This window comes from Drosophila nasuta, chromosome 2L (genome assembly GCF_023558535.2).
Source record: "Drosophila nasuta strain 15112-1781.00 chromosome 2L, ASM2355853v1, whole genome shotgun sequence".
Classification (NCBI taxonomy): domain Eukaryota; kingdom Metazoa; phylum Arthropoda; class Insecta; order Diptera; family Drosophilidae; genus Drosophila; species Drosophila nasuta.
This window is the reverse complement of record NC_083455.1, coordinates 17,200,745-17,219,206: the sequence shown is the minus strand read 5'-3', so window position 1 is coordinate 17,219,206 and position 18,462 is coordinate 17,200,745. Positions and strand designations below refer to the sequence as shown.

General features: G+C 38.0%; 1 protein-coding gene across 1 annotated transcript in view; it reads right to left on the bottom strand.

The window, feature by feature from the left end:
* Window positions 1-7,486: 7,486 nt before the first annotated feature.
* LOC132783706 (leucine-rich repeat-containing protein 15) overlaps window positions 7,487-18,462 on the bottom strand; it is a 61,104-nt gene continuing 50,128 nt past the window's right edge. The window contains 12 exon segments of the mRNA XM_060789052.1: window positions 7,487-9,446; window positions 10,961-11,092; window positions 11,179-11,341; window positions 11,508-11,654; window positions 12,131-12,286; window positions 12,892-13,088; window positions 13,208-13,334; window positions 13,463-13,531; window positions 13,533-13,568; window positions 13,668-13,811; window positions 14,707-14,834; window positions 16,447-16,644. Of these exon segments, the coding sequence (XP_060645035.1) occupies window positions 8,770-9,446; window positions 10,961-11,092; window positions 11,179-11,341; window positions 11,508-11,654; window positions 12,131-12,286; window positions 12,892-13,088; window positions 13,208-13,334; window positions 13,463-13,531; window positions 13,533-13,568; window positions 13,668-13,811; window positions 14,707-14,834; window positions 16,447-16,644 (2,174 nt within the window). The 3' untranslated portion in view covers window positions 7,487-8,769.

Here is an 18,462-nt window from a genome sequence, read left to right as displayed (position 1 = left end):
AAGCTTAAGCTTTAAATTTAATTAAATATAAATAAATGAAGCGATTAACAAGGAAAAAAAAAAAAGATATCGTTAGAAGTATGAAACTAAAACTAAACTCATTAAAATACTTTTATAACTTTTAATGAACTTTAATTTTTCAGGTTCTGGATGACTTTAACTACTATGTAAACTGTAAATATATCACTCAAAAAGATAATTTAAAATAATGTTGACAAATTTAAAGAAATCAATTAAAGCAATTCTCATTAGTGTCACTTAGATGCATTACCCATTGAAAAATGTCTCGCCGAAAGTGAAGATTAGCTGAGGCCATCGCATTGAATGGAAGTAGATTGAATGCTGCCACATGCTGAAGCTAATTTCGGGCAATTCAATTGCCTGATGCAAGACAAAAGCGAAAGCCAAATTGCATTGGGCAATCAGTGTGATTGGCATGATTTGGCAATGGTTCTGGCTCGGCACAGGCCTCCACCAGTTGTGGAGGGTCAGTTGGAGTCAGCTCAAGTGCAATTGATGTTTGGCTGACTCCAGAAGGACAACAAACAATAGCAGCATTCGTTTTTTGTTTTTTGGTGGTTGTATGGATGGCACTCAAGTAGATGCAGCCATTGGAAGCCAATTGGCATTGGACCTTAGCTCATGGTTAAGTTAAGTTAAGTTGATAAACGAGGGGCCAGTTGAGCCGAAATTGTAGCAGCTGCTTTTGACACGTGCGGCCAAGTAGCTGAAAATTTATAGGCCAGTTGGGCAAATTGAACATCAACATTGTCAATAGTATTACGATTATCATGGCCAACAGCACGTAAAATTGCAGTGAGAGAACAACAAAAAAACAAAAAAAGCAAATAGAATTGGCAACATTGGCGCCAACGCAAATGTCAACAGTGGCAACAACAACAATAAAAAGATTGGGGCACAAGACCGACAGCAACAGCAACAAACGGCAATCAACGTTGTCGTCGTTGCCACAGTCGCTTCCATTTCCAGTTACCATTAGCAAAAGGAAGAACTAAGATCCTGAGTTGTCCCCAAAACACAGAGAGAAAGAGAACGAAAGAAAGCAAAAAAAAATACTCTGCTCAAGTGCTGCATGAGCGAACTTGGCAGGCGACGTCGATGTCGTCGATGGCGATGGCGAGGCGATGGCGATGTCGATGTCGATGGCGACGTCATCTTCGTGTGCCTGACGATGTGCAAACTGGCGAAGTGACAGCAAATGGCGCGGAAACTGTGTGCGCCAGCGTCAACTAATCGTGAGTGAACAAATCTCTTTATATACATATCTACAAATACACACACATACTCCGTGTAACTGTGCGTGCCTCAAGGTGCGATTCTAGGTGCTTTCTCTTATGTGGGGGACCATGGCTACGTATTTGGCTTTGGCTTTGGATTTAGCTTTGGCTTGGCTTTCGCTTGGTGGGCCTCGTGTTGACGCCATTCAATTGCACATGGTGTCTGACGTAACTACTCCAACCCTGAACACTCCCACTCCTCCTGCTGCTGTCGTTGGCGACGTCATGGTCATGCAATGATTGCTTTGACATTTGCATTGATGCGTAAGGTAAAGGCAAAAGCACTTCTCATTGCCCGTCTGTGCCACATGTTGTTGCTGTTACTCTTGTGGCTGCCACTGCGGCTGTGGCGATTGCTGTCGTGCTGTTGACTGTGTTGGCTCTCCAACAACTACTCCTACTCTCTCACTCGTTTTCAAATCAAATCAAATTCAATTGCATTTGCCAATGCGCCTCGAACGCGTTGTGGTTAAGGGCATTAGGAGACTGACTGCTGTCTCTCTGTGGTCATTTCATTTCATTGCGAACACTTAGTTAAGCCAAGTTACATTTATTTGATTTATACTTTATATTTATTGCATTATGTTCAGCTGTGGGTTGATATATGTACGAAATATTCGATTCAAGTGTTTATTAAACTTAAAGTTTTAAGTAAAACATGAAAAGTAAGTTATTTTAAATTGCTTCAATCATTCTTCAACTACTATCGTTTAAACAAAATGTAAATTATGTATCAGAAAATCTTATACTGTTTTTCTTATCTGTAAAAACACAAAAGTTTTGAGCATTTAAGTAACTATATATTTAAATTTGTGAGCAACAGGGAATACTTTAATGGTGCCATTTATCGTTTATGGTATATTCCAAAGTACAATGTTTATTATTCTTAATATTGAAACTCCCTAGTTTGCAGCTTTTCATGCTGCTTAAATTATTGGCAACTTGCTTGTAATTGTTTATACTTTAATTCGACATGTTGACACTTTTGCAAAGGTTGCTCAACATATCCATTTTGACCCCTTGACTTTGGGGCCATCAGCTATTTGTCTGCATAGAAAGTCGAGTCTTTAGGATATTTACGACTGAATTTACGAGCATGTTTTAACGCATTCCCGTATTTGGCACACTTGATAAATATTTTTGGCTAAACTGCATAAATTTGGCTAAAAGGCGAACGAGAAAAAGAAGAAGACACAGCGGCAATAACAACAACAACAAAATGTAGTAGCGACAAAGCCAAAGGACTTGTTTCTGATAGTAGAATGTGCAACAATTTGTGGATAGAACACCGCAAAGTTGTTGATGTCATGCTGCAAATGTGTTGCATGTGTGTATGTGTGTGTGTTGCAAGCACAGTTTTGTCGCAGCATACCGAAAAATACCGTTATTGCTAGCTAATTTCCCATGTGCATGCTTGCTTGTTAAATTGATGTATAGCCCAGGCTGGCAGTCAGCTAGATGAAGGTAGGTTTGGTCGAACGTGGAAAGTGGCGAGTCATGTTGCACGTTGCACGTTGTATGTTGTACGTTGCATATTGCCTGGGCCATAGTTGAAAAATATTGTGAAAATGCCTGATGCACAACAATAGCTGCAAGGTGAGGCGATCCCCCCTCTCCATCACTATCTCTCTCGTCATACGCTTTCGGTATTTGCGGTGAGTTTTTGACACAATTTTGCCGATGACATGTTCAATACACAAAGCTGCGTGCTTAAGTTCGTTCGTCTGTTATGTTATACTACTATATGTTCTATATATGTATGTATGTATGCAACATCGAGTCCTTACCTTATTTGCCTCCCCCAGCACGTGTTTAGGTTTGTCCTCTGGTTACCCTCATGTGTGTGTGTGTGTGTGAGCTGTTGTAAGTAAGTGTATTGCGTCTGTATTTGGGTAACGTTTTGTGTGCCGCCATTTGTCATACACTTCACGAAAAAACGCTGCTGAAATTTTAATTTTGCTTTCATTTTGAAGGCTGCTGAAAATACGTATTGAGTTATGAGCAAATACAGTAAAATTTATTAGAATATTATTACCAAAAAGTCGACTGGTAGCAACTGCTCTCTGCAACGTTTCCTCAAACGTATTATGTATGTACATATTTACATCTCGTATGTTATATCCCAGAGATGAACTTTCTTAATGTAGTTAAGCATTATGTTATGTTAAAGCCATTAACTGTTAAAACTCTGCACAAACCACACGAAGTGGTCACAATAAATCTAAAGCATTATTGTCAAATAAATCAAAGTCAATAATAATTAATTACTATATAATTAAATGTTCAAAAAAAACAAAATAAAATTATAACTAAAATACGTAGCTCATAAATTAATTCAAATTTGTAAACAAATTTTTTATTGAATTTCAAAGTATTACACTAGAATTTTTTTTTATTATTTTTACTTTATTATATTAAATCTAGTAAATACTACATTTAATAGAAAAGAGACTGCTGCGGCCTTCGACTCGACTAAAAATATATTTTCTCATGCTTTGTTAGTTTTCAAACTAAAATTCTGCTTTGTCCAGCAATTGAATTTAAAAACATAGCTGTCATATTTGTACCTTAAAGTTTTTTTAAACATTTATCTTCTGTGCAATCAATTTTGTATATTTATTTTTATTGTAATAAAGCAGTCATATGTCATCTGCCTAACTCAATTATAAATGTTATTAAAAGTAAATTTTAATTTTTTCCTAGTTGTACCGATTTTTTAGCAGTGTATTAAGTTCAATTTACGCACTCGGGCTTTGCTTTAAAGTGCGCCTTACTTTAAATTTGCATTTTAACAGCGGGGGAGCCGCAACGCACACAATAAAGAAAAATATGAAACAAACGCAAAGCATATTTTTTTTTATATATCCGCTTTGCTTTTTTCAGTTTGTTGTTGTTTCTTTTTCGTTATTTTTCGTTGCTATTTGCGCTGTAACATTATCCTATTAACACATTTAATGGAGTCACACACGCGCGCGACTTTGTCTCATCATAAATCTGCTGGCAGCCCAGCGGGAAATGATGCCCTCAAGCCACTGTCTGCGGCGGAGCGTTAAGGAAAAGTCGGCGGGAAGTGCTTGGAGCGGGGGTGTGTGTAATATATATAGCCTCATATTGGATATTTATGCCTTTGTGGCCTACCTTTGCCGTATAGATTTATGCATTGTCTTTAGCCATGCGATTATAGTCAATGGGATTGTAGAAAAGTTGCAGAAAAGAAAGTTTCAAAACAGCTGCGATCAAATTAGTCTAGCGCTTAAGTAATAACCATGATGTACGTGTCGAGTTTATCACATAAATGACAATGGCCAGCAAAATGATTGAAACTTTTCCGTTCAGAAGCCAGCAAATTGTTTGCCAAAAACCTCCAAAAAAAAAACAAAATAAAAAAAAACGAATCATAAAACCCAAAAAACCAAAACCGAAAAACCGCTACAGAAAACTTGCTAAAGGGGCTTCGTCTCCCTTTCCCCCTTAAAAAACAAGAACGAGGGAATTTATGCATTTTGAAAAGTTTTCGACTACACCCAGGGGGACGCTTTAGGTGGCAGAATTTTGGCGACGCTACCGACGGCAATCGTCGGAAATATATTGCTGCCTATTTAGCTGCAAAATAGGCGCAAATTTATATAGATGATTTTGTAAATTTGCGCATGTCAGAGAATCTGCAGTGAAAAACAAAATAAAACTTTTAAAGCCTTCAGCTCAATATGCTTTTGCGGTTTAAATTCGAAATCTGGCATTCCTGTTGCCTTTGAGGGAAATCCTCTTTTATTTTTTTTTTTATCGTCGGGGCCAATTGTCCTGCTCAGACATGCAGGCCTAAAATGTTTGTGTGTGTGAGGCACCCACAGAGCGTACATTGCAGCTGCAGTTGCCACAGACAGAGAGAGACCGAAAGAGTTTTTCCACAATTTTCTTTCAATACTTTTTTTACACTTTTACTTTTCCACACGCCTTTTGCCAAACACTCGACGAGAGAACTGTCAACGTGCTGCAGCGCACCACAATATTTGTGGCATAGTTTTGTATTACTCTTTTTGCTTTGGAAAAAGGGGATTTTTGATTTGGTTTTTAGTGCAAGTTAAAGCCGCAATGTTGGCTACTAAAAAACGTGTTTTAGACATGCCCTCAACATGTATCGATGCCGCACATGAAATCCTTCTCAATCGCCCTTTTCACATATTTCTTCCACATTTTGCTTTCCCATTTTTCTTTACATTTTCTTATGGCTATTTTTTTGTTTGCCTGCTTCAGCTGTCGAGGCAAATACTAATTGTTGACAAAGCTTTGTTTTCCCTCGCTTTTGGCAAATGCTTTGAAAAGCAATTAGTGTTCTTCTGTTTCTCGAACTCGAACTGGCACTGGAACTCTGAAGTGCAGACATTGCCCTGTCATGCTCTCAGCTCTCTGGCAACGGCATGTCAAAAGCGATTTGTCATGCAAGGGTTAATAGCCAACTGACAGACTGAAGACGACGACGACGACGACGACTGATTGATCGGCTCAGTCGGCTGAGTCAACTTAATTACTTTGACTAAATCTTAAATATAAACTCTGCATGCATAGAGAATAATTTTGATTAATCGCCTGATGACTCGCCGGCAGACAATCTGCAAATTAAGGACTTAAAGCAAACCTTAACCTAATCGAGCTGAAAGCCAAATGCACTTAATTCAATTTCGAAATTTGATGCAGTCCATAAAAAAAGAAGAGACGAGCCGGATGGCAGCTGACTGATTAAATTTACACAAGCTACCGCAACAGTTGCAGCCAAAAAACTAATAAAATGGGGAGATTATTCTACTTATATGCTTGGCAGGCTCGAACAAAGCTCAAGGACTAAAGCAACAGCCACAGGATAAGAGCAACAGACAGGAAATTCAAGCAGCAAGTCAATTGATGGCAGCAGCTGGCATTTATACTACATACAAGTTGGCAACGTCTTCCATCAAATACCTGTAAAAAAGAAGCATTTTACGTTACCTCATAAAATCGAACTGAAAAAAAGTGTAAACTGTAAAGTGTGTTGCTCGCTCAAGTAGCTTGTGCAGCACTTTTAATTTGTTTTTGCCACAGCAAATGTTAATCAAATGCCAATCGAAGCTGAACGAGAACATTCATCGTTGTTCTATGCTGCAGCACGTCAAGTGTGTCAAGTGTACCAATATTGATGGGCAATCTCAAGTGGTATAAACTAGAGCAACATGCTCGATATTTGCATCGCTCGGTCAGTTCCAAAGTCCGAAGGAGCACTTGAGCATCTGCTGCGCCAATTTCGAATGCATTTGCAAACTGACTGCGCGGCCCTTGTGCGATGTTCATGCATAAATTCAAATGTTTTTCCAGCCACTCGAGTGCAAGTGCGATGTTCGAGTACAGGAAAAAGCATCCTCCAAACAAAAAAAAAAAGAAAATATTGTCTATAAGATTCATGGTTGGCCAAAACAAATGACTGCAGTTTTCTTTCTTCTTCTTCTTTGCCTTTCACCTAACATAATGTGCTTGTTTGAAGTTTGGGAGTCGAGAGTACTTCTTTCTTTTTCGTTTTTTTGCGGCTGTCAGAAACTGCTTCTCGCAGAAAACTCTCTAAATCAAAGCCAAAATAAAGTAGTAACCCAGCCAGCCAGCAGCGAGCATCTTGTTCACAACGCAATCAGTAACAATAGCAAATCCAAATCCAAATCCGTATACGTATTCGTATCCGTATACCGTATCCACATTCGCCACGGAAGTGTGCCGCAAACGGAAACGGAAGCAATTTTCATTTGCGTTGAGTTAAAATGGTGGCCGTTTGTGGTCTCTAACAGCAGATGTTGTAAGTGCGGGGGGCAAAGCAGCAACTGAGCAACTGAGCAATTGCTTGCTCCACATGCTTCACGACATGCTACAAGCATAATTTTAGCTGCCACACAATGCCGCAGCGTGGGGCGGTGACGTCGAAGCGTGCTGCAAGTAACCGCAAACGTTGCAAGTGCCGCCGCACTGTAAATGCGCATTTTTATTTAATAAATTGCAGCGGTGATTCGCATTGTCCTTTTTCCTTTTTGTACTTCCCATCGTTTTGCTTCAATTTCTTGTAGTTACGTTTTTTTTCTTGATTTTTATTTTCATTTGATTTGACTAAACGATTTTGTGGTATCCATTAAAGCTACATTAAATTAAAGACAAATAACGAGCATTGTATGGTATTCTGTTTGTTTTTATTTTCTTGGTAATTTCCATAAACTGTCACACTTTATTACTGATTTAGCGCTTAAACGGTTTTGCTGTTTGTTCAACACACAAGTTTGAGTCCTCGTGCTCGTAAATAAATACAGTTGTTCGTTTGCTTATTTATTTGCCATTGTTATAAAAATGAAATCAAAATGCTCTTAAGTTTATACAAAGAGTGAAAGGTTAGAGAACAAAAGTTATCGTTTGGGCTTTCTGGTTGGGTTTCAATTGTGATTGTTTTTGTTTTTTTATATTCGTTAATATCTAAATTTAGTTGGTTGGTTTTTGTCATACTATTTCCTTAAGTTTAGGCTTAAATGTTTTAAATTTAGATGTGTTTAAAATCTAACCAACTAACTAAGTGCTAATTTATACTTGTCTCGTATAAGTTATGCTTAAATTTATAATTATTTTCTTTTAATCGCTAAACAAAACAGCGGCTGCTCAATTTCCAATTCGCAATTTTCCAAATGTACAATTTCGTTTTATTTATGTAAACTTTTAATATTTGTTGTTTCAGATTTCGTTTTTTTTTTATTTACAAAAATGTTATCACATTTAAAATGTGCTGTAGTTTCCTTTTCGTTTATTTATTTTACTTACAAATTTTAATGCCCTAACCGCTTTGTTTTTCTTGTTCGTCCATTAATTTAATTTAATTGCAATTGTGTGCAATCAAGTTCACACACACAATTCATATATATACACACACATACATAGTTGCAGAGTCGTACAAAATAAAACTACAAATATACGTAATGAAACGCTGGTAATACGCTGCGTATGCGCAATGCACAAGAAAATGGCAGTATGCTCAGGAAGTAGAAATGCGATGACGACGCCTCGTAGTGATACCAAAAATATATTCTACCCAACATAATCGATGAACTGGATGCAGTTGAAATCCGCATTATTTTTCGTTATTTATGCCGTGGGAGGAGCTTACTTTGGTAGCACATTCGTCGTCGCTGATAAATGAACCTAATTGCAAACTCAAATCCTAATTACTTCACTTCAATTTGACCCCACCGAAAGAAAAAACAATGCTTGCTTTTTACTACTACGACCGCATTGTCATTAATTATACGTCTCCGTTTGCCAAAGTCTCTCTCGTTGTTACACAACTTCGGTGTGTGTTTGTGTGAGCTTACGTTGCTGTCGTACTCACTGCTGTTTGCTTGGCAAACTTACTCGTTGCTGTTGCTGTTGTTGCTGTTGCCGCCGCATCGGTATCGGCAACTGCTGCTAAGCCCCTGGGTCAGTTAACGCTGACCAGCGGCTCGAGCGTGCTGCTCAAATGCACCAGCTGCTGCTGCACCTCGCGCAGGCTGGCCAAGCTGCCCATCTGTTGATGCTGAGGAGGATGTTGTGGAAGCTGTGCAAGCTGTGGATGATGATGATGATGATGTTGGTGTTGTTGATGCGGCAACTGTGGCGGCGGCGGTGGTGGCAGCACCACAACCACAGCCTCAGCGGGCGCGGGCGCTGGCATCGGCGAGGGTGCACCGGGAGGAATCACAGTTGCCGCAGCCGATGCAGCGGCCAACACTGTGGCTGTTCCGCCCATGCTTCCGCCCACCACATTCGGCTGTGCCACGCTATACAATAGACTGCCCATGCTTGGATGTGTAGTTGCATGCACTTGAGCAATGGCTGGCGATGCTGATGCTGGTAATACGAGTTCATCGATAGTGCAAACGCGATCGTCAATGGGAAAGGTAAAGTTGATTTCCTTGCCTCCATCATGCGTCTTGTGTGCTGGCGTATTGCCATTGGCAGGACTCTGCACATGACCGTTTGTAGACGTTGCTGTTCCTGCTGCCGCTGCTGGCGATGTGGCCAGTGTCAGTGTGGTTGTCGTTGTCGGTGAGCTGCCGTTGCCCAAAGTTGTTATTGTGGTTGCCTCCAAATTCTTTTCCAAACATTTGCTATCGCCTGCAGAAGAAAACAATAAGAAACAGAGATGAGAACATCGAGCTTTAATATGATACTTCAAAGTACTTTAAAGTTTTCTGCATTGCTATTTTATGAATGAATATCTAATATTTAGTAGATTTAAAATTGCTGCAGTTTAATTTAAAATTCAAATATTTGTTGCTCTTTTGTAGAACTAAATTAACCGCCGTTAACCGCTGTTGCAATGCATAAATAGGAATTTATTTTAGGAATTTAATACTATTAAAATAATTTCTTAACCATGACATTAATATCGATAGAGAGACTGAAATATTGTGCTTCAAATTTACAATTCAGATTACCACAATTTCTCAATTACGCCGCATTCTTTACCCTAACGTATGCTTTTTTTTGGAGGTAACCAAATTGAACTTCTATCAATGCAATTCAGATATTTGCGTTACGTTTGCCTGACAGTTTTACTTTTCTTACAGCCAGCTGCTAAAAAAGTAAAAAATTCGTGTTAGTGCCCGGGAAAAAGGTTAAAGCGCCCAATGTCAGTGAACGACAGTCACGTGTTTCGCTGGCATTGTTTATTTTGCAACGAAACGCGGTTGAATTTTTGAGTGTGACTTTTTTGCCTCAGCGTTGAACTACAACTGTTCTGGTTTCTCTGTTTTCTGTTTTTTGTGTCGTATATTTCTGCGCTACGTACACTGTTCGCTTATCGAGGGAATCGAATTCTCGCTCTGGTAAAAGTTTTCCATATTTTTTCGCTTTTTTTTCGCAGCAACAGCAGCAGCCTTGGTGACCATTTTATTGTTTGGTGAAAAAAAAGAAACGAAAGTGAAAAGGAAAAAAAGCTACAATTGCGCAAATTCAGAAGTTTTCTTTGTTTTCCGTGGGAGCAAAGCGTTCGTCGCGATTCCCTCGAGCGCGTTCTGGTGAATGACATGGCCAGCAGCCAGCAGCGGGGCCCCTGGGCCAATTTGTGCTAAGGTAACCAAGTTAGGCAGATGTGTGCACAAACATTAACGTCGACCTCGGGGCTGCATAGTCAGGTCAGCTGGAAATTTATTTATTCCTCAATTAGGCGGGAACGGGGAAGGAAAACAACGTGGAAAAATAAAGTAAAATCCTCCTGCTCGACATAATGAAGCACGTACTTGTAATTAATTAAGTGCGGCTGCTTCTTTCTTTCTTTTTTAATTGACCAAAAAATTTACGTGCTCACAAGAAAGAGACAAAAAGGAAATTGCTCGACTAAAAGACGCCCTCGAACAGCGTCTATTAATGTTTAATCTACGCCAATTTAAGTTAAAGTAAGTTGAGCCCGCATATTAAGATGTCTTTCTGGACAAAACCCAAATGTAAAAGCCCATATAAATAGTTTGTCGTTTGTGGCTGGAATGCAAACAGACAGTTTTTCATTTCAACGCCTTGTCTTGGCACTTGGCACATTGCCCAAACGGATTTCATCAGCTTAAACGCAACTTGGAAAATGTCTTGACAAAATACTTAATAGGCAATTACAATGCTCTTTCGGTACTTACTGCCAGTCAAATGATCCTCTCTCGTGTAGTAGCGTGCTCGGTTCTTGGAGAAGCAGGCAACAAGTGACAATATGATGACGGCAATTAGCACAAAGATAATGCCGCCCAATATAGCCAAAGTATTAAGACCACCTAAGGAAATGAAATAAATTATGGAACAAAAATAATAATTTTAGTACATTTAAAAATAGTTTCTCTAAACTTTTCACTGCACTGACCATGCTCAAGAAAATTATATGAAGTGCTCGCAGCATTTTGCTCCTCGTCGCTGATGTAATCGAGGCACGTGTGAAGCCCGCCAATGTCCAAATTAATTATTTCAGCGCCACGCAAACTTTTGGGCAAAAAGCAAATGGGATACGTATCCCATTTCCATTGCAGCTGTAAAAAAGTCAGCAAATTAAATGAAATATATATGTGTACTCTATAGATGCACTCGTTTTTCTGGCCCATCTTTTCTTTGAGTTTCACATCAATCACTGGGGCTTTGGAAACTAATTGAAATTGTGGCAAGGGTGTCAACATGGCGTATACGCGTTTTACTTACTTGTCGAACCACATTTATTAATTTTCCCATATGACACTCGTCGCATATCAACGGATTGTTGTCCAGTCTTACATTGCGTATACCCTGTATACGCATTGCCGTATCGGCATTGATGCCATACAACTGATTGCGAGACAAGTCCAAATACTGAAAAAAAAACATACAAGAGATGCAATTGTTAGAAATGTTAAATGGATTTTGTGTGTGCATGTTGAATGCCTATCAAATGGCAATTAGCTGCAGATGTTGCACACAATTTTTGGAAATTCGAAATTGTTGCAAGCAACCGAAGAGTTGAAGTATGTGCTTCGAAGAGTGCATACACCATTAAATGCAATTAAAATGAAGGCTTAATGGCCATAAACTGATTGTTGCCTGTTTTCAATGAAAACAATGCTGGCACACAAGAAGCACGTACAAGGGAGACAAAAAAAGAAATAAATCCATCCACTTTTGACCATATTTTGCCAATTGTAAATTGTGGCAGAATTGTGTTGCAAAAAGCAGGAAATTGAATGTGCACAACAGAAGTCAGAAATGTTCTTTTTATTATTCTGACATTTTGACATCATCTTGTCGAAACAATAAGCTAAATACCTAAGCAATAATTTGTCAAGTCTTACCTCCAGCTCTCGGCATGGATCGATAACTTGCAATGCCATGTTATCCAATGAATTACCCGAGATATTCAAATAGCGCAATTGCCTAAAGGGCGTCAACAAGCCAACGGGCAACTGGCCCATGTCAGCAACAGCCAAGTGCGTTAAGTCTGGTATAAGCTGCAATAAAATTTAAATAAATTAAGCATATCGTAAACTAAACTTCAAACAAACAAATCTAGATTGAGAACTAGGTTGCAAATCCTGATTAAGTCCTATTCGATCTTAATGAAAAATAATCTTAATATAAGATTTTTAAGTTGAAAAAATTTTCAATCAAGATTGTTATGCAAAATTTCCTTTTAAAGATTAAAATTTTGATTCAATAATGTTTTATTCTAGATTAAAAAGAAGATTGAAAATCTTAATTTAAGAACATTTCAATCTTGTAAAACAAAATTGTTACTTAAAATGTTAGCACTGCCTCCGTTTTTCTTAGTTCCATTTTGAGAGCTTTCCTTACTTGAAACAAGATTCGAATCTAAAATTTCAATGATGGGCAATCTAGATTTTTTGTAGAATTTTGATCTTAATTTTAGAATAAACCTTATTGGTTCAATTGTGAGATCACATAATCTTAATTCACAATATTATTTATAATTTTAATACTTTTTTCCTATCCGTGTACATATATGTAAGTTAACAAAAAAATCTTAAATTTACGTTTAATGAAAATTTGATTTATTAGCGTATTTTTAATTAAATAAAAATATAAATAAACTCACCTCAAATGTCTCGTGCATTTCCCTTAAGTCCATCAGAACATTGCCGCTGATATTCAAGACTCTCAAATTGCTTAAGCTGCGTACCGATTGTGGTTCGAGGCGCACCAATTTGTTGTAGGACAGATCCAGAAATGTTAGATTGGTCAACTGAAGAAACGAATCATTCGGCACTTTGGCCAGACGATTGTACGATAAATCTGAAAAGCGTAACCGTAAGAAAATCGCAAGCAATTGAGTGAATGAATAGAAAAAAAAAAACAAAGAACAAAAAGTTCTGAGACTAAATTGAGTATAATTTTGTGGAGGAATAGCTTACCCAAGTGATTAAGACTTTTCTGCATGCGAAAGAGTTGGTCGACGACCACAGACAATTGATTGCCATCGAGTAAAACTTTTGTGAGATGCTTCACATCGTGAAATTCATCCTTGTCAAGGAATTTGAACTGCAAGCGAACGCAAAGTGGTAGACAAAAAGAAAACACACGAAAAGAGGAAGAGAAATAATTGGAAAATGTCTCCAAAGGAACACAGAGAAAGAGAGTAAAAGGATGCTTTGGCATTGGCGACAAACCTCGTTGCGTCCCAAATCCAATTCGCTTAAATGCGGCAATAAATTGTACAATTGCGGATTGATTTTTTTTCAGCTGGCAATTGCGGCATTTCAGTACTTTCAACTCCTGTAGAGAAAAGGATACATATTACATATAGAAAGAGAACGAGATAAGTGCGTAAGTTGTTTCTGTTGTTCTTATTATTATTATGTGTATACAACTCACGGTCACATCGCGAAACACATCCGGCTGTAAATCCTGCAACGGATTTCCGCTCAAGTCCAGGTACTTGAGTTTGCTCAGCATGAAGAAGTTGCGCTGCACAAGCTCCACGATTGAGTTATCGGCCAAATTAAGACGTCGCAGATCCTGCCAAAAAGAGTTATGCCAATTGCCAAAAGTTTATTACAGCCACGCACCAAATTAATAATGTTTCAATTTGACCCAGTCCAGAGATAGAGCAAGAGAGAGAGAGATAGTTAAAGCAATAATAATTCATAAATCAGGGCAATAGCCATGTTTCTACTGCACTCTACTGCTCCTCAAACTAAAGCAAGCGGATGTAGTCCCAAAAAAAAAAAAAACGAAAACTTTCCAACATTGCACTGAGAGCTAGTTGCAAGTTGGCCAAAGGAAGCCAAGAGTGGGTGCGAGGGGAGTTTGGGGAACTCAGCGCACAAAATAAAATCGAAAGCAAATTGAAGACAACGTTGCGAAAGTTTTGTGCACTGAACACTTCCGCCAACATCAGCAGCAGCAGCCGAAGCCGAAACGAAGGCAAAACTTAAATTCAAGCACGTACATCGAACTTTCGTTTGCCCCAAAAATGCGGGCAACACTATTTGCGACGGCTATTAAAAATTCCTGGATATTTATTACAACAACCTATCCTCTTGTCTTCCTTTTACGCAAAGACAAAACTATTTAGTAAGAAAGTGCAATAATATTTTGCTATAACCTTGCTATTTTACTCTGGCACGTGGCATATTAAACTCGCATAAAAATTGCGAAAATAAAACGGATCTATGATTAGCATGCAAATTTACTGTTGGAATAAAGTTTAATCCAAGAGATTTTTTAGTGTAAATATAAGCTGAGCCAAGTTGACGACAGACATTAGCAGATTGTTTCCGTTAGCACTTAAAATTATTCGAAAGCGAAGCTAAAATGTATTTTGCTATTGTATTCAAATTTCCATTTCTATCTCTCTACTTCTGCCTCTCAGAAAGTCATTGCTTAAAAAATCTGTTATTGCTTTACTCACCGTCAGATGGCGAAATGTTGAACTCGCCATGCGTAGTATTTTATTTTTCGATAAATCCAATTCCAATAGATTATCCTGGCCCCGAAAGTTATTCTCCGTGATGTTTGTGATGTTGTTCTTCGATAGATCTGTATTGTGGCCACACAAAAATGTTGTTGTTTTTGTTATTATTTTATTGTGTAAAGATGGATATTTCATCATGGCAAAAATATGCAACAGTTTTTTTGTTTGCGAATGAAAAATGAAATGGAAATTGTTGTTATTATGACGTGATATGTGTGTGGCCTGACTTCAATTTGATATAACCCCCGCAAATGGATTGAGTTTGTATTTTGACCTCAATGGCGAATTGCGTAAATATTTTTGTAACGTGTAAATAAATGCAAAAATCGTAAAGAAAATAAAAACACATTGGCAATGCCTCTTGTCGAATGCAACTTCACATATGGATGGGAAAACTTTAAAACAAATACAAATGGGTCGAGCACACACACAAGAGTATTTGGATGCTCGTTGGATTCACTGTGAAAGTTGCCACAGATAAAGCACAAAATACATTACACACGACGCCCCCTTTTTGGTGCCTAGACAACATGAGTAGCATTTTTAGCTAAAAGCAATGTGGGACTTTGGATTTTACTTTAGCTGTTGCTTGTAGCATTTTCTTTTGTATAACAAGAGGAGGAAACACTGCAGAGTTTGCTGCTGGTTAAGCAGCTGGCCACGCCCACTTAAACATTTTAAAACATTTGCCAAAAAAATTAATTTAAATACTAGAAATGGCGGGCAAACGAAATGCCATTTGTTCTATTTTTAACTGCAGCAGAAAACTTTGTGCATATGTGTGTGTGTTTTATGTCGACTTTTGACTTTTGGCAAGCAACTGGGGAAAGCGTTGAAAATACAGAAACAAAAATAAAATAAAGAACGACAAAAACAAAGATTGGGGCATGTAAATAATTGGAGGGCCGTTCCCGATGCGATTTCCAAGGACCAAGCAGACAGACAAACAGCGAAACGTACTCGTACATAAAATCCACATAAACAAGTTGAAAGCTTGGCAAACGATATCGAAGCGTTCGTTGCCTGGTTGCCTGCCTTTTGCTTTTTGATTTCTCACAATCTTATTTTATTTGTGGGACGCTTTTCGCTGTTTGGCGCATCAATTTCAATTTTATTGACAAGTAAGAAAACGCAGAACGCCACAACGAATGATTAAATACGCTATGTTATGAAATGTGCCGAATAAGTATTTGAGCATTGTAATCTCTTATCTGCGTTAGCGCTGTCGTTGCTTTAAATGCAGTCTTAAGTGTGAGCTCCTATAACCATCTGTCAGTTACAAGCTTAACGATAAAGTGTCAGTACCCGCTACTGCCGTGGAGATTATATTGTCCTGTCGACCGCATCGAGTGCTGCGCTCATTTACCATTTTGCGAGGCGCACTTTTATTTGCCTTCGCCCTTTTACGAGGCAACAGGACAGCAGGACAGCAGCACAGCAAACGCAACGCTTGACAGCGTTGGATGTGATTTTCTTTTTTTTTTTTCGATTCGGGTTGTCCTTCTCCTTACTCATTTTGATTGTATTTATTTGCATATCAGGGTCGCGCGCGGTGTTTTTAGCTATGCGCAGCTGCTTAAATTGAAATCGCGCTGCGCTCGCTGCTAAATTTTAATACGCTGCGTATACGCAACGACGATTTTTTAGTACCAGCGTCATAAACAATTGATTACTCACCTAATATGCAGAGATGTTTGAGACCCCACAAGGACTCGGCCCCAATTGCCGGCAGATTGGAGTCCGTAATGCGCAGCACTTGCAATTGCGTAAACTGACGCATTGCCGGTCCAATGGTTATCGAGTTACGCGGTCCACGCACAATGATTACCTTCACATCGACATCCAGCTGATTGGCAGATAAAGAGCTTAGTCCGCCTGTAAATTAAGTATATAGTAGAGAGAGAGAGAAATGCAATTAAATGTGAGGTCAGTTTTTAAAGCGTTAAACGCTGGCTATAAAAACAGCCCCGCCCCTTAGCATAGTAATTTATGCAATGCTGCCAACAATATAACTAAAGGTTAACAATGCTCCCCACCAACAAGATCATTAACTGCAGAACCACAAAACTAGTATGAACTCTGGTTTCTTTTTTCGTGTTATATGTACGAGTATGCAAACAATGTTACAGCACACAAATGTCGGGGTCATTTCAACAATACCACTTTATATAGAAATGAGTGTAGGATTTCATACAAAAATTTGCAGCAGCTAGTAACGAGTGCACGCACTTTACGACTGACCCCACGATTGTACTAGATGCTATACAATTTTTGGGGGTAACCGCAATCCTAGTCTCCGCCGCCTTTATTGTATTTCCACTGCGAACAATACGTATACGTAATACGGCATATACTATGCACATTTTTTGGCTGTGTATTTGCTCGTTGCATTATTATGTGCTCATTGCATTGTGTGTTGTTGCCAGAGAGAGTTGGCGAGTTGAACTAGTTGCACTGCGCTACGCTGCGGGAAATATTCATAAAAAATGCAAAGCATTAACACTGATTGTAACATATTTTAACGCGCTTGCAATTTTGTTGGCATTTACGAGTATTGTTACATTCCTCCACAGGGGACGCGAAGAGGGGGAGAGTGACAAAAAAAAATAGAAGTAGAAAGAAGCACAGAAAATGGGGAACACGGCATCGCATGCTGCTGACGCTGCTCATTAGCAACGCAGTTCACATTGCTCATAAATATTATGCAGATGCAATTGTACTTTTGTGTCTAAAAATATATATATTTTTTTATAAAAAAGTAGTTGAGCAACGTAAGCAACTAGGACAAAACCTGTAAAGTTTCTATGTGGAAAACGTAAAAACAAAATGTGATGCGGAATTTATATTATCACATTGTAATATTTATGGTAGCGTGCAGAACGAACAGAAAGGAAATTAGCAGTCGAGTTGATAGACTAGAGTTAGTAAATGGGAGTTTATATCAACTTTTTTTTACTATGAACTGTATATTTAATATGTAATTTTCAATATTATTATTGTAACTCTGATTTGAATTTTTATACATGTACTTGGTATTTGGTATTTATTTTGAATTAAATATAGAGTAGTAAAATAATAAATAAGGAGAATAAATGTATAATTTTTCTTCTATCTTACATTTTATATATTTACATTTTATGTATTTCCTTTGAAATACTTTTTAAATTTGTAATGATTTCTTCTCTGTTACGGCTACCTAAATTTAATCAAAGAAATGGAATATTTTCCATTTTCTGTCTTTCCTAAAATAAATGAAGTAAATACATTTTAAATGTGTAATGTTCATATATATTGTCTCTTTCTTTTTGGATCTCTTTTATATTCTATAAATATTAATACTTTTTCTTTGCACATTTTTTTTTAAATATATATATACATATATACATTCTTGCTTATCTTTTCTCTTACTTTCTTTTTTGAACTTATTTAATACAATTGTCAAATGCAAATATATGTATTTCTGTTTGAAATTTTGTGCATGCAAAACTAAATTGAAATCTGCTTTTAATACGTTAAATAAATAATGTGAAACAATTGAAACAAATTGCTTAAACATTAACACTAATTCAGTCTCGATAAGCTGCGAGTTGAATGGGGAGCAAGAGATATTCAATGGAAAGGAGAAAACGAGAGAGAGAGAGAGAAAGCAGCAGATTGTTGTCTTGTGGCACTGTCAATGCCAGTTCTCGTTCA